The sequence below is a fragment of the Leucoraja erinacea genome, chromosome 39 (assembly GCF_028641065.1).
Source record: "Leucoraja erinacea ecotype New England chromosome 39, Leri_hhj_1, whole genome shotgun sequence".
Lineage (NCBI taxonomy): Eukaryota > Metazoa > Chordata > Chondrichthyes > Rajiformes > Rajidae > Leucoraja > Leucoraja erinaceus.
The window spans coordinates 8,985,289-9,002,121 of NC_073415.1; the positions used below are offsets into that span (position 1 = coordinate 8,985,289).

The window sequence follows — 16,833 nt, forward strand, 5'->3', positions numbered from 1 at the left end:
TTGGCCAGATCCGCACCAAATAGCAGCGCCTGTCGTTCGGGCGCTGGAGCTTTACAGAGGCCGGCATATGTTGGGTTGAGGGCAGGCCTGATGTTGTCCCGCCGTAGGTTATTTAGCTCATACGTGGTGCTGCACATCAGTGCGAGGGCATCCTGCTGGGGTATGGTCAGGTCTTCATCCCCAACGGACCGAGCAAAGGCGGTGACGGCTGCTGAGTGGAGCTTCAGGACTCGCTGCATTTTGACTTCCTGAGCCCTGATTTGCTGCCCCAGCTGGTTCCAGATCTGCCCATTGACCGTCTTGACCCTCAGCGCCTCGCAATTTTCTGGCGCGATGTAATTGTCAAGGGCCTGCTGGACGGCTTTGTCCTGCAGCGGGTTGTTGGACAGCCTGTTTATAGTGGCCGCCATTCTGGGTGGCAACACCATCCCAGTTGTTGGTGGCGCCGCATATCGGCCCACTACACCCAGTAGCTCTTCTTCCGGCACGCCCGGCATGCTGACGGTATCCTCCGCCTGCCCTTGGGATAGGCCAGCCCAGTCCTGGCCTCCCTTACTGCCCTCGAACATAGAGGGTACAGAAGGGTGTGGAGAGGAGGAGGCCAAAGCCCGTCCTCCTGGGAGATGCCGCATCTCCTCGTTTATCATGCGCTCGAGGAGCTGCCTCATGCAGCTGATCCGAGCGTCTCCCCTTTTCGGTGGGGGAGAGTGTTCCCGTTCCTCCGATTCATCGGAGGACACCGGCCGGTCGGTTTTATGTGTCGCCTTCCTCCCTGTGCGGGGCGTTGAAATCTGCAGCACTGGGGGCGGCTCGGTGTCGGGTGAGCGGGAGCGTTGAAAAGGCTCCTCCGCTGCGAGAGGCTGCCGTCCCGCTATGGACCCGTCCTCGGGTGGAGTTGGGCAGGCAGTCCTCCTGGCTGGTCGCTTGCGAGAGGCCATTATTCTCTCTAGAGCGACTCTGTAACAAAAAAGGCACTTACCTGAGGTCTCGTCTTTATGCTGCAGCTGGAGAGCCTGGCTCCAGCTGCTGCCGCTGTTGCACTGCTGACGTAATGCCGCGCCTGCGCGCTGGGTGGGTTCTTCACGTAGTCACTCACGTGACTCCGAAGTAAAATTCAATGTCAAACACCAATAGATAGAAACACATCGACAACTCAGAAGGTATAAAATAAACTTGAATGCCACATTTGAATCCTCTCAATAAATGCTGCTTTTTTGAGTTTGTGTTTGTGTTTAGTTCATTATTAGACTATCTTTGATCGGACTTTACTGGCTTTATCTTGCACTAAATGTTATTCACATTATTCCCTTCATCGTGTATCTGTACACTGTGGACGGCTCGTTTGTAATCATGTATTGTCTTTCCACTGACTGGTTAGCACGTGACAAAAGCTTTTCTCGGTACCTCGGTACACGTGACATTAGACTAAACTCCAGCCTGGTAGGAATGTAGCCAGCCTGTGTTTAAAAGTCTGTACACTTTGGTTATATTTTCATCCCCTTAAAGTTAGGTCACCTCTACCAATAGTGAGATCGCTGAGAGAACCAGCGTAATGTGTGCTGTCTGTGTTGGACACTTACACAATGCACTGGCCGAGACATGGAGGTCACGGAGAGAAGGTACAAATTCCATACATACATCACCCGGAATCAGGATCAAACTCGGATCTCTGGGCTGTGAGGTAGCAACTCTACCGCTGCGCTACCATGCCGCCCGTAAATGTAGATGACAAGCGGTGTGGGTGAAGGACATGTCCACGGGGTCGAGGGCAAGCCGCCAAATTAGATTCAAAAGTGACTTGGTATGACGAGATACATGGGTGATGAAGAGTATGGGCTTTGTTGATGCAAGCACATGACCAGTGATGTACCACAACGACTAGTGCTGACATTCTATACATGAACAGCTTGGATATGAATGTAGGAAGTCTGAGGAGTCAGCTTACAGATGAGGCAAACGCTGATGGTGTTGTTGAATAGGCTATAGGATGATATAGATATAGGGCCGAGCTTCTATACCTTGTAAGGAGTTATCGTCTATTCCTGGAATCATAGCTTCTGTAGGCGTAGGGGTCATAGGTTCCAACTGAAGGAACTTGATGTAGTTGATCTGATTGACCACAGAAGCAATGAGTGGCTGGCTCTGTTGCAGTGTTAAATATACAATCCAGAGATGTATAAAACTTTAGCAGAGGACAGTATGTGCGGAGACTTCTAGAGGTGTACCATAGATCATATAGAGGTATACAAAATCATGAGAGGAATAGATTGGGTAGATGCAGAGTCTTGCCCAGAGTAGGGAAATCGAGGACCAGAGAACATAGGTTCACGGTGAAGGGGTAAAGATTTAAAAGGAATCCAAGGGGTGAAATTTTCACATAAAAGGTGGTGGATGTATGAAACAATGTGAAATAGATTTAAGTTGAGGGTAGGACTATCCCATTGTTTAAGAAACAGTTGGATTGGTACATGGATGGGACATGTTTGGAGGGATATGGACCAAGCGCAGGCTAGTGGGACAAGTGTAGTTGGGACATTATTGGCCGGTGTGGACAAGTTGGGCCGAAGGGCCTGTTTCCACAATGTATCACTCTATGACTCTTTGACTGTGGCAAATGCAGTGAGATCAACCATGTTGAAGTGAGAAAACAGCTGTAGTTACTTTCAATGCCAACATTGGTGTGAATAGGTTCTTTTTTCCAACATTTGTATTTAATATTGCTTCATCAATAAGCTATATTTTATTCAAAGATATATTCTGTTTACTTGTGCAAATGTATCACTAGAAACCGCCCTTGTTATATCATTACCTACATTTCACTTAGTGGTTACAAATATGAGTAGCATCGTTGGAAAAATTGTCTTGACAAGAAATGGCTTTAGGCTGTACATAGAGTGAAATACACAGTATGTATTCAGGAACCAGCGGCAACAAAAGTCTAATATATGACTGTGAAATTAATGCTATAACAGGCTCAATAGAATACATTCTAAACAATTTGCTTGATAGAGTCTACAGTGTCGTTAACATCAGGAGGCCCAACGTAAAAAGTGCTAGCCTGATTATCGGGGTACTGCTGAAATGGGGGGAGTCAAAAATGGATTGAGTAGTTAGAATTGAATTAGCATGAAAAGTAAGTAAGAAAGAGAAAAAGGTAAACACTACAACTATGCAAATAGACAAGAGGCTATCACTGTGTAACATTCGGGTACGGGACTGGTGAGGACACGTCTGACGCTGGGGTACTGTAATGGAGGGGACACGTCTGTAACTGTATGACACTGGGATACAGCACTGGCAGGGACAGGTCCGTCACCGTGTAACACTGGGGTACAATACTGATGGGGATAACTCTTGTCACTATGGAACACTGGGGTACAGTACCGGTAGGGATGGGCAGTCGCTGTATAACACTGGCGTACAATACTGATGGGGCCTGGTCCATCATTGTGTAACACTATAATAGACAATAGGTGCAGGAGAAGGTCATTCGGCCCTTCGAGCCAGCACCGCCATTCAATGTGATCATCGCTGATCATCCCCAATCAGTATCCCGTTCCAGCCTTCTCCACATATCCCCTAACTCTGCTATCTTTAAGAGCCCTATCCAGCTCTCCAGAGAACCTGCCTCCACTGCCCTCTGCGGTAGAGAATTCCACACACTCACAACTCTCTGTGAGAAAAAGTGTTTCCTCGTCTCCATTCTAAATGGCTTACCCCTTATTCTTAAACTGTGGCCCCTGGTTCTGGACTCCCCCAACATCGGGAACATGTTTCCTGCCTCCAGCGTGTCCAAACCCTTAACAATCTTATATGTTTCAATAAGATCCTCTCAACCTTCTAAACTAAAGGGTGCAAACCCGTCATGTATAACACTGGGATACAGTATTCTACAGCACTAAGTGCAATTCCACTGATTACTCTAGCAGAGAGATCATTTGACTTACTCTCCCTCCGGCGAGTGGAAATTAGGATGAGTTAGATTTTGTAAATGAACATGAATGAATACTGGGCATTGTGTAGTTGGAGGAGGTTACAGGGATAGGAAGGGATGAGAGTATGGCAATAATTAGACAAGAAGATGAGAAGACAGGCACAAAAAGCTGGAGTAACTCAGAGGGTCAGGCAGCATCTCTGGAGAAAGGAAATAGGTGACATTTCGGGTTGAAACCCTTCTTCAAATTGAAGAATGGTCTCGACCCAAAACGTCACCTATTCAATTTCTTCAGAGATGCTGCCCGACCTGCTGAGTTACTCCAGCCTTTTGTGTCTGTCTTCGGATTAAACCAGCACTGCAATTCCTCCCTAGACAAGAGGGTAAGAATACTGGAAAAGGCATCGACTCACATTTTATCCATTTATGACAATTTTTTATCAGACAACATTCACGTAATTTAAGCAAGTAGTTCACCTTGGAAAGATTATTGTACCAAGTGTGTGATCCAATGTCCATTCCCATCAATGGGAAGAAAAGTCGCATGGCTCTGATGTTCTCGGTGCTGAGCTGGTTTTGATGCCAGCGTTCTGGTATCAGTTCAGAGTTTGACAAATGGACACAAAAACGACCCAAAATTCAGAACATTCCTGAGAATGAACTGTTGTTACATTTGTTGTTACATTTCCTAGAGTAAGTGCCATCAGTCGACTGTAACATTGCATCAGGAGCCGCCTCAGTAACAATATTCAGACAATTGTTGTGATATGTCCGTCTAACTCACAGGTGTAATACAACTATTATTATTTGGTCAAGTCTGTGAGTTATTGTCATTGCCGTTTGAAATCACTTCCTGCAAAGGAAAAATGTCCAGAGATTCATTCACACGAGGGATTTCTTGGTTTCTGCTGGGTGTTGGATTCAGTACATTATATTCTCCTGTTTTCCGAGCTCCGTCGATCCGGCAATAGCAGATTATTGCCATTATTATTATTATTATTGCCCCCACAATTGAAAAGCCCACGATGATGATCACCCATGACGATTCTTCACCTGTGGATAATTCACAAAAACCATTACACAATCATCATCCATTCTGAGCAAATACATCTACTGTAAAACTACAGATCCTTTCTTTCCAAAATCCATGAATTTTGCCTGCACTCATTTGCAGGTATAATTTACTTATAATCTCTCGAATTACTATCTACCTCATCGGGGACCCTCGGACTATCTTTGATCGGACTTTACTGGTTTACCTTGCACTAAACGTTATTCCCTTATCATGTATCATGTATCTGCACACTGTGAACGGCTCGATTGTAATCATGTATTGTCTTTCCACTGGCTGGTTAGTACACAACAAAAGCTTTTCACTGTACCTCAGTTACATGTAACAATAAGCTAAACTAAACCAATGTTTTCTCATTATATTTATAAACACATTGTGCGTACGAATGGCATAGCATGCTACTCGACGGCCAATTAAATATTTTTTGAAGAATAAAGTCCATTTTCATTTAACTTAGTTTAGCAATTCAGTGCGGAAACAGGGTCTTCGGCCCACTGAGTCCATGCCGACCATCAATAACCCATTTACATTAGTTCAATGTTATCCCACTAACCGGAGATACCAGATAAAACGTACACAGGTCACGGGGAGAATGTACAAACTTTGTACAGACAGCACCCGTAGTCAGAATCGAACCCATGTCTTTGGTGCAGAAACGTGCCCTTTGGCCCACAGAGTCCGCACCGACCAGCGGTTCCTAACACTAACAGTATCATACACACACTAGATACAATTTACAATTATACCAAGCCAATTAACCTACAAAACTACGTCTTTGGAGTGTGGGAGGAAACCGGAGATCCCCGAGAAAACACATGCAGTTTACGGGGGGGGGGGGGGGAGCATGTAAAGCTGCATATAGACAAGCAACCCGTAGACAGGGTCGAACCCGGGTCTCTGGGGCTGTAAGGCAGCAACTCTACCGCTGCGAAATCATCCCACCTCATTCATGATTGAAAGCCAGAGCAGACTCGATGGCACCAATGTAAAGTTACTTACTTTGCACATTGAGTGTGATATTCTGTTGCTTAACAATGGGTTCAGGGTGATTTTGGAGTGTCAGTTTAGCCACACAAGTCAACTGCTGTCCATTCATCTCCATCTTTGGATGCAAAGTGTGGTAGATAGTGTGCTCTGTACTGGATGACTCGCTTGGCAAAGACATATTCCCATTCTTCAGTGTAAGTTGAAGTTCTCCCGAGACATTAAACACACTGCAGGTAATATTCACCGGTTTTCCATCAATGATGGTCAGTGATGCTTGGATTACAGGTTCGGAGAAAACTGCAACAACAGAAAGATATTGTTAGAAACCCTATCAAAGCTTAGAGCAGCACTGTGGCGCGGCGGTAGATTTTAATGTTCAAGTTCAAGTGAGTTTATTGTCATGTGTCCCTGTATAGGACAATGAAATTCTTGCTTTGCTTCAGCACACAGAACATAGTAGGCATTTACTACAGAACAGATCAGTGTGTCCATATACCATTATATAAATATATACACACATGAATAAATAAACTGATAAAGTGCAAATAACAGAAAATGGGTTATTAATAATCATAGTTTTGTCCTAGCCAGGTTTAATAGCCTGATGGCTGTGGGGAAGTAGCTATTCCTGAACCTGGTTGTTGCAGTCTTCAGGCTCCTGTACCTTCTACCTGAAGGTAGCAGGGAGATGAGTGTGTGGCCAGGATGGTGTGGGTCTTTGATGATACTGCCAGCCTTTTTGAGGCAGCGACTGCGATAAATCCCCTCGATGGAAGGAAGGTCAGAGCCGATGATGGACTGGGCAGTGTTTACTACTTTTTGTAGTCTTTTCCTCTCCAGGGCGCTCAAATTGCTGAACCAAGCCACGATGCAACCGGTCAGCATGCTCTCACCTTATGTAATTGCCTTATAGTAGTGTCAAAGACCTAGGTTCGATCTTGACTATGGGTGCTGTCTGTACGGAATTTGTACATTCTCCCCGTGACTTGTGTGGGTTTTCTCCAGGTGCTCCAGTTTCCTCCCGCACTCCAAAGACGTACAGGTTTGTAGGTTAATTGACTTTAGCTATGGCTCTACATCCAACTGTAGTTGGACAATGATCGGAGGCAATTACCCAAAGTCACCCTATTATTCCCGGCATCATTCACCCCCTATACCAATCTCATCAAACCTAGTGACATGTTGGTTGAACGCATCCTGATGAGTGGAATTTGAAATGTCCACAATGTTTGGGCAACACTGGCAAAGTTCCCATTGAACACCGGGTGTAGGAAGGAACTGTAGATGCTGGTTCACACCGAAGATAGGCACAAAATGCTGGATAACTCAGCGGCACAGGCATCATCTCTGGAGAGAAGGAATAGGAGACATTTTGTGTCGAGACCCTTCTTCAGACTGCAAATCAGGGGAGAGGGAGATACAGCGATAAGGAAGGTGTCAAAATGAGACCTGAGACAATATAATAGATGAGGTCATGACAATATCATGACATGAGACAAGATGAGGATCAAGAAAAATGTAGAATAGATCAGAATGTAGAATAGGAGAAGGTGACCACAAAGCAAACGGAGACAAAATGTCATTGGGGAGACTGGTGGGAGAACTGGGAAGGGGGAGGGATGGAGAGAGAGGAAGAGCAAGGGTTACTTGAAGTTAGAGATGTCAATGTTCATACCACTGGGGTGTAATCTGCCCAAGCCAAATATGAGGAGCTGTTCCTCCAATTTGTGTTGGGCCTCACTGTGACAATGGAGGAGGCCCAGGACAGAAAGGTTGGTGTGGGAATGGGAGGGGATTTATAGTATTTAGCATCTCCACCCTGGCTGGTAACAAGCCAGAGGCTTCTATGTCACTTCAGGGAACTCTTTGCTTTCAAAACAATGGTAAATAGTCCACTGATTTAATTCCTGGGCGTAAGGAAGGTACTACAATATTTCTCCTTTATGTAAATGTTATGCATATATATTCAGTTTGTATCTCTGATAAATTCAGTTGCCGGTAGCTGCCTCTGTAACAGGATCTACATTAAAAACAGACGAAATAAGAGCAGGGCTTTATCACACACTCCAACGAGGCAGCTCTTGAATGAAGAAGGGTCTCGACCCTAAATGCCACCCATTCCTTTTATCCAGTAATGCTGCCTGTCCCGCTGGGTTACTCCAGCATTTTGTGTCTATCTTCCATTAATAAGAATGTAGCTGAATCTAGGTGACATCATGTTGCCTTTTTCCCCCTAATTATTGTGGTTTCTGTACAGGCTGATTAAAGTTTTGTGACTCTCCTATACCAAATGTCCCCATGCAATGGGTGCCCATAGGTAGAAAGGGATCTTTAACAGTTCCCAGAGGAGGTAGTTGAGGCAGGGACTATCCCAATGTTTAAGATACTAGTTACACAATTACATGGATAGGACAGGTTTAGATGAATATGGGCCGAACGTGGGCAGGTGGGATGAGTGTAGCTGGGACATGTTGGCCGGAGTGGGAAAGTTGGGCCGAAGCGGTTTCCACGCTGTATGACTATGACATCAATCATAATCTCCGGTTATCCAGCATGCTTACTGTACACCTCAATGGAAATGTTGGCACTCCTTGTTAGATTTAATGGATAATCCTCAACACAAGGAATTCATTGCTTATTAGTTTTCTGTAGACAATGGAGCCCACTGAGTCCGCGCCAACTGGCACACTAATGCTATCCTATACACACTAGGGACAATTACAATTATCCGAGCCAATCAATCTACAATCCTATATGGCTTTGGAGTGTGGGTGGAAAACGGAGATCCCAGATGAAATCCATGCAGATCATGGGGAGAACGTGCAAACTCCATACATTCAGCACCATTAGTCAAGATCGAACTCGGGTCTCGGGCGCTGCAAGGCAGTTGCTCTTTTGCTGTGCTACCGTGCCACACAAATCTGTTATTTAAATTGACTTTATTTATACTATAATAGTTGTAATGAGGTGGGGGGGGAGGTTGCTTGGCACAGCGGTAGAATTACAGCCTTACAGCGCCTGAGACTCGGGTTTGATCCTGACTATGTGTGTGGTTTGTACATATTTTGTACGTTCTCCCCATGATCTGCGTGAGTTTTCTCCAGGAGCTCCGTTTTCCTCCCACACTCCAAAGATGTGCAGGTTTGTAAGTTAATTGGCTTGGTAAAAATTGTAAATCTACCCTAGTGAGTAGGATAATGTTAGTGTGCGGGAATCGCTGGTCGGCGTGGACTTGGTGGGCCGAAGGGCCTGTCTCCACGCTGTATCACTAAACTAAACTATACTAAACAGTGCAGAAACACACATTGTGTTAACGTGTTCTACAGAGGAAACCTTGCAGACAGGGTAAACTCAACTTAAAGTGCTTGTTCTGTAGATAACTCATCTCTCCTGGTTTAGTGTGTGTGGCTTGCTTGTAAATGTGTCAGCAGACAGCACGGTGGCACAGGGATAGAGTTACTGCCTTACAGCACCAAAGACCAGGGATCAATCCTGACTAAGGGTGCTATCTGTACGGAGTTTGTACATTCTCCCCGTGACCTGTGTGGGTTTTATGCAGGAGCTCTGGCTTCCTCCCACACTTCAAAGACATGCAAGTTTTGCCGGCTAATTGGCGTGCTACAATTATAAATTGTCCATAGTGTGTAGGATAGTATTGGTGTGGGGGGATCTCTGGTTGGCACAGACCCGGTGGGCCAAATGGCCTGTTTCCACGCTGTATATATAAACTAAACTTTACAAAATGCGACTCCAGTTTGTTTCAACTTAGTCTTGAGCAGAGGAGAGCAATTATTGTTCAAGTGGAACTCACAGTAGGTTTGCAGAGTCACGGAGGAGGATTCGATTTCTTTTGTGGTATTTGTGACCAAGTCCAGCTCTGCCAAGCATGTGTACACTTGTCCATCCTCAGCCATGCTTGCATTGAGATTGAGAATATTGACCACCGGAGTCACATCTTCTGGAAACTTTTGTTCCGTTGGGTTAACTGACTTCACAACTTTGCTCCCTCTGAGCCACTTGAGATGGAGCTTGGTGTTTGGATACACTCTTGGACCGGTGCAATTAAGCTGATATGTTTTGTTAATTTCCATCGCCTTTGGATGTGGTGCAATGACAAGATCTCGATCTGTTGAAGGAGAATCATGTTAATAAAATTCACTGAAATAATGAACCTGAATAGTATTTGTCCCACCTCATCTCATATTCACCGATTATTCAAGTGACATACACACAGCATGAATGTACATATGTTCTTCAATATTTAGGGTGGCACAGTGGTGCAGTGGTAGAGTTGCTGCCTTACAGCACCATAGACCCAGGTTTGATCTAGAATACGGGTGCTGTGAATACGGAGTTTGTAAGTTCTCCCCATGACCACATTGGTTTTCTCCAATATCTTTGGTTTCCTCCCACATTTCAAAGAGGTACAGATTTGGAGGTTAATTGGCTTGGTATAAGTGTAAATTGTCCCGAGTGTGTGTAGGATAGTGATAGTGTGCCGGGATCGCTGGTCCTTATGTACTTGGTAGGTCGAAGGGCCTGTTTCCGCACTGTACCTCTAAACTGATCTAAACAAATCTAAATTGTAAGCAAGAACTTAAATGTTCTCTCCCCACAGATGCTGGTTGGACTGCTGTGTTTCTAGTATTTCAGATTTAGTTTAATTCAGAGATGCAGCATGGAAACAGGCCCTTCAGTTTACTGACTCCAATCCGACCATCAATCACCTGTTCATACGAGTTCCACGTCATCCCACTTTCTCATCCACTCCCTACACAATAATGGCAATTTACAGAGGCCAATTAACCCATCTATTCTACATTATTTATTCTACATTTTCCTTGCTCTGCATTCCCTTTGTCCTGTTTTCACACCTTTCACTTCCTTATCTATGTACCTCTCTCTCCCCTGACATCAGTCTGAAGAAGAGACTCAACCCGAAACATCACCCATTCCTTCTCTGCAGAGATACTGCCTGTTCCGCTGACTTACTCCAGCATTTTGTGTCTATCTTCAGTTTAAACCAGCATCTGCAGTTCCTTCCTACACATTCAGAGTTTGAGTTTAGTTTATTGTCACGTGTACCAAAGTACAGAGAGAAGCATTTGTTGTGTGCTGACTAGTCACCGGGAAGACTATACATGATATTCTGCAATGTTACCTATGTAACTAATTATTTAACATTTTAGAATAAGAGGTTTCGCTTATTATACACTGTGATCACAAGTTTTCAAAGCTTTTGGTTTAGTTTAGTTTAGGGAAACAGGCTCTTGAGTCCGTGCCGATCAGTGATCCCTGCACACTAGCACTATCCTACACACACTAGGGACAATTTACAGTTTTACTGACAGTAATTAACCTACAAGCCTGGAGTGTGGGAGGAATCCGGAGCACCCGGAGAAACCCCATGCAGGTTACGGGGAAAACCTCCAAACTCATAGTCAGGATCAAATCCTCGTCTCTGGCGCTGTAAGGCAGCGACTCTACTGCTGCGCCACTGTGCTGTCCGATTCTGCATATTATTCTGCTAGCAAATGGTTATAGAGTGATACAGTGGAAACAGGCCCTTCGGCCCAACTCTCCTATACCGGTTAGAATAAGAAATTACACTTACTGTACACAATGATCACTGTTTTGTTCTCAACCGGAGTATTGCTTACAGATTTGCACAATACACTGCAAACCATTGGTAAATCCCACCTCTTCACAGTTGGGATTTGGCATGTGATTGAGTTGTTAACGTTATTGCAGTATTTATTTAGCCCTGGTTTTAGTTCCATGGATATAATAGGATCTAAACATGTGGTTCTGCAGGTCACATTCAAAGAGCCCTCGATTTCCACAGCTGGAGTGTCTGTGTTTATCTGAACCTCAAATCCATTCCCTTTAGCTGTCAGAGAAAAAGCACAATAAGTACAGAGATACAGAATCCATTTAAACAAAGGGCAAAATCAAGGTAATTTCTTGATCTAAAAGAGTCATTTCTAATTACTCACAAACCAATAAAATGTTATTTTTCTACGAATTATATAACTCCAGGAACTGGGAGTCGGTGTTAGAGACTGAGGTGATTCTTAACATTTCCCGGTGTTGAAGTAAAGAATGTTTCTGTTTAGCAAGTGTTGAATATACAGTAGAATAAAGAGTTTGACAACAGAGAAACGAATGAAGTGATTTTACAAGGCGGAGTTCCATATCAACACTGTACATGCTGTTTTTTTAAGATAGACACAAAATGCTGGAGTAACCCAGCGAGTCAGGCAGCCTCTCTTGAGAAAAGGAAGAGGTGAAGTTTCGGGTCGAGACCCTTCTGCAGACAGTCAGGACAAAAGGGAAACGAGAGATTTAGAACAAATGAATGAAAGATATGCAAAAAACGTGACAATGATAAAGGAAACGGGCCATTGTTAATTCAGCGGCTCAGGCAGCGTGTGTGGAAGGAACAGACAGGCGGGACCCTTCAGGCAAAATGCATTCCAGGCAAACATTTAAATCACAAGAGAATCACATTTAAATCCTCTGAAAAACATGTTCAAACTTCCTTCCAGATGGAAAGCCGGTGATGTTTCTGACCCGCCGGGGCAGCGGGTCCCCGTTCCCGTGTGGAACAGGCATCACTGCCGGGGCTGGAGACGAGACCTCCCCCCGTCCGTGATGCTCACTGCCCGGCGGCCCAGAGGCCCCGGTCCACAGGTACTCACTCACTTACACTCACTCACACTCATTACTCTCACACGAACATTCACACTCACTCTCTCTTTCACACATCCACACACACACATCCACAAACACTCATAAGCACACCCACACACACCCTCTCACTCACACACGCACTCACTTACACAAACACACGTGCACTCACACATGCTCTCACAATCACACACACTCACAGTTACACACACATTCATCACTATCACACACGCACACATCTATTCTCTCGCACACTCATATATCCTCACTCACACACACATTCATACACATACACACTCACCCTCACGTACACATTCCACATGCTCGCACACTTAAGCACGTGCACACTCACTCTCACACATATACGCACACACTAGCTGCTCCGGTGCTGGTAATGGCGTGATCACAGAGTCCCTGCGTCCCTCTCCCACTGCGTCCCTGCTTCACGCCACCAAAAATAAGCAATCATCTGCTATCGTAGCGTTGTTACAAAACCTACCATCAGCGGCGCTACAAATCTGCCACTGCCGGCGCGTGCGATTCCGGTGGCTTTGGGGTGGGATTAAAATGCAGGTTTATATTGGTTGTCGGAGAGGGATTTCCTCGGGCTGCTACCTGATGAAGAAAAATCGTTCGCGCTTCCGTTCGCGTTTTTAAAAAAAATTGCCGGACGATTGCGACGCAGGATTAATCTTAAATGCGACTAAAACATCTTCAACATTTTAAATATATACTAGACCAAGTATAGATCCCCAACGAGGGGGGGGGGGGGGGGTGCTGCGGTTTCACACGCACACAAACCACCCCCCCCACACACACACACACACACATTTGTAGATGGTACTGTGGTTTCTGGAAAGGTGGAGATTTTTGATTCAGGTAAATTTAAAGACTGAAGTTGTTAGGGCAGGAAATATATTGAACTACAATTTTGCCTTATTTTGTATCAACATGAATATTCTTCAATATTCTGGAAAATAGACCACATTTGTTTTCAAGGGACCCAAGAATTTGGAAACAAAATCTGTGGTGTGTTTGACAGAAGATAGGCCAACAGTATATGCCATGGAACACACATGGCCAATACATGTTAACTTGTTCTACTGTAACGATTCTTATTCACTGGATGAGTAAGGAACACATTTATTTTGTATTACTGTTGCATCCTGGACTCACCGGTGGGTGTAATTGGTGCGGTCATTAAGGTGGTGGTAGCTTCAGTTGAAGATGCACTTGTGCTGCCTGCAGTTGTTTCTACTGTCCTTGATGTGGGAACTGATGTGATGCTTGAAGCTGTTGTAGTTGCCTCTGAACTTGTAGATGGTACAGTGCTTTTTGGTACGGTGATGAATTTTGATTCTGGTAAATTTAAAGACTGGTGTTATTAGGGCAGAAAATGTATTGAACTACAATTTTGCCTTATTTTTGTAACAACATGATAATTTTCTTCAAGTTTCTGGAAAATAGACCACATTTGTTTTCAAGGGACCCAAGAATTTGGAAACAAAATCTGTGGTGTGTTTGACAGAAGATAGGCCAACAGTATATGCCATGGAACACACATGGCCAATACATGTTAACTTGTTCTACTGTAACGATTCTTATTCACTGGATGAGTAAGGAACACATTTATTTTGTATTACTCTTGCATACCGGTGGGTGTAATTGGTTCGATCATGAAGGTGGTGGTAGCTTCAGTTGAAGATGCACTTGTGTTGCCTGCAGTTGTTTCTACTGTCCTTGATGTGGGAACTGATGTGATGCTTGAAGCTGTTGTAGTTGCCTCTGAACTTGTAGATGGTACAGTGCTTTTTGGTACGGTGATGAATTTTGATTCTGGTAAATTTAAAGACTGGTGTTATTAGGGCAGAAAATGTATTGAACTACAATTTTGCCTTATTTTTGTAACAACATGATAATTTTCTTCAAGTTTCTGGAAAATAGACCACATTTGTTTTCAAGGGACCCAAGAATTTGGAAACAAAATCTGTGGTGTGTTTGACAGAAGATAGGCCAACAGTATATGCCATGGAACACACATGGCCAATACATGTTAACTTGTTCTACTGTAACGATTCTTATTCACTGGATGAGTAAGGAACACATTTATTTTGTATTACTCTTGCATACCGGTGGGTGTAATTGGTTCGATCATGAAGGTGGTGGTAGCTTCAGTTGAAGATGCACTTGTGTTGCCTGCAGTTGTTTCTACTGTCCTTGATGTGGGAACTGATGTGATGCTTGAAGCTGTTGTAGTTGCCTCTGAACTTGTAGATGGTACAGTGCTTTTTGGTACGGTGATGAATTTTGATTCTGGTAAATTTAAAGACTGGTGTTATTAGGGCAGAAAATGTATTGAACTACAATTTTGCCTTATTTTTGTAACAACATGATAATTTTCTTCAAGTTTCTGGAAAATAGACCACATTTGTTTTCAAGGGACCCAAGAATTTGGAAACAAAATCTGTGGTGTGTTTGACAGAAGATAGGCCAACAGTATATGCCATAGAACACACATGGCCAATCCATGTTAACTTGTTCTACTGTAATGATTCTTATTCACTGGATGAGTAAGGAACACATTTATTTTGTATTACTGTTGCATCCTGGACTCACCGGTGGGTGTAATTGGTGCGGTCATTAAGGTGGTGGTAGCTTCAGTTGAAGATGCACTTGTGCTGCCTGCAGTTGTTTCTACTGTCCTTGATGTGGGAACTGATGTGATGCTTGAAGCTGTTGTAGTTGCCTCTGAACTTGTAGATGGTACAGTGCTTTTTGGTACGGTGATGAATTTTGATTCTGGTAAATTTAAAGACTGGTGTTATTAGGGCAGAAAATGTATTGAACTACAATTTTGCCTTATTTTTGTAACAACATGATAATTTTCTTCAAGTTTCTGGAAAATAGACCACATTTGTTTTCAAGGGACCCAAGAATTTGGAAACAAAATCTGTGGTGTGTTTGACAGAAGATAGGCCAACAGTATATGCCATGGAACACACATGGCCAATACATGTTAACTTGTTCTACTGTAACGATTCTTATTCACTGGATGAGTAAGGAACACATTTATTTTGTATTACTCTTGCATACCGGTGGTGTAATTGGTTCGATCATGAAGGTTGTGGTTGCTTCAGTTGAAGATGCACTTGTGTTGCCTGCAGTTGTTTCTACTGTCCTTGATGTGGGAACTGATGTGATGCTTGAAGCTGTTGTAGTTGCCTCTGAACTTGTAGATGGTACAGTGCTTTTTGGTACGGTGATGAATTTTGATTCTGGTAAATTTAAAGACTGGTGTTATTAGGGCAGAAAATGTATTGAACTACAATTTTGCCTTATTTTTGTAACAACATGATAATTTTCTTCAAGTTTCTGGAAAATAGACCACATTTGTTTTCAAGGGACCCAAGAATTTGGAAACAAAATCTGTGGTGTGTTTGACAGAAGATAGGCCAACAGTATATGCCATAGAACACACATGGCCAATCCATGTTAACTTGTTCTACTGTAATGATTCTTATTCACTGGATGAGTAAGGAACACATTTATTTTGTATTACTGTTGCATCCTGGACTCACCGGTGGGTGTAATTGGTGCGATCATTAAGGTGGTGGTAGCTTCAGTTGAAGATGCACTTGTGCTGCCTGCAGTTGTTTCTACTGTCCTTGATGTGGGAATTGATGTGATGCTTGAAGCTGTTGTAGTTGCCTCTGAACTTGTAGATGGTACAGTGCTTTCTGGAAAGATAGAGATTTTTGATTCTGGTAAATTTAAAGATTAAATAACCGCAAACGTTTAAAATTGTAAAGAATTTAGTACCGGACAAAAACGGGAAGTAACAAACGGGGAAACGCACACGAACATTGCATAAATACACACACATCCAAGATCAGAGTTTTATAAGTATAGAGATTGGTACTGATTAGGGATGATCAGCCATGATCACATTGAATGGCGGTGCTGGCTCGAAGGGCCGAATGGCCTACTCCTGCATCCATTGTCTATAAACAATACATTTGAGCTTAGCATTAAGGTTAACAGGTGCATTGAGAATAGAATTATAAAATAAAAGGCACATCTGGTATTTCGTACAGGGAAATAATTAAAGGTGTTTGTTATATATACAAGACATGTGTTTATAGTGACAAGG

The 16,833-nt window shown here is 43.7% G+C and overlaps 1 protein-coding gene across 2 annotated transcripts; it reads right to left on the reverse strand.

The window, feature by feature from the left end:
* Nucleotides 1-2,704: 2,704 nt before the first annotated feature.
* LOC129714544 (uncharacterized) lies at nt 2,705-15,502 on the reverse strand. 2 transcript variants are annotated; one of them, XM_055664234.1, is made up of 8 exons: nt 15,300-15,502; nt 14,814-14,996; nt 14,337-14,519; nt 13,860-14,042; nt 11,608-11,883; nt 9,805-10,119; nt 6,006-6,290; nt 2,705-4,987 (listed from the first exon to the last, which is right to left on the reverse strand). In XM_055664234.1, the coding sequence occupies exons 1-8, from the start codon at nt 15,322-15,324 to the stop codon at nt 4,746-4,748; spliced, it is 1,692 nt and encodes a 563-aa protein (XP_055520209.1). In that variant the 5' UTR covers nt 15,325-15,502; the 3' UTR covers nt 2,705-4,745. The 2 variants fall into 2 exon arrangements, with proteins under 2 accessions (XP_055520209.1, XP_055520210.1); XM_055664235.1 differs by lacking the exon at nt 13,860-14,042 and having other exon boundaries at nt 15,300-15,498.
* Nucleotides 15,503-16,833: the final 1,331 nt, after the last annotated feature.

Excerpts from the sequence above, each read along its gene's own strand:
- LOC129714544 (XM_055664234.1), bottom strand. The coding sequence starts at position 15,324 with ATGACCGCACCAATTACACCCACCG. Across the intron at positions 14,520-14,813 it reads CGAACCAATTACACCCACCG|AATCAAAATTCATCACCGTA; the intron begins GTATGCAAGAGT and ends TAAATTTACCAG. Across the intron at positions 10,120-11,607 it reads AACAGTGATCATTGTGTACA|ATCGAGATCTTGTCATTGCA; the intron begins GTAAGTGTAATT and ends CTCCTTCAACAG.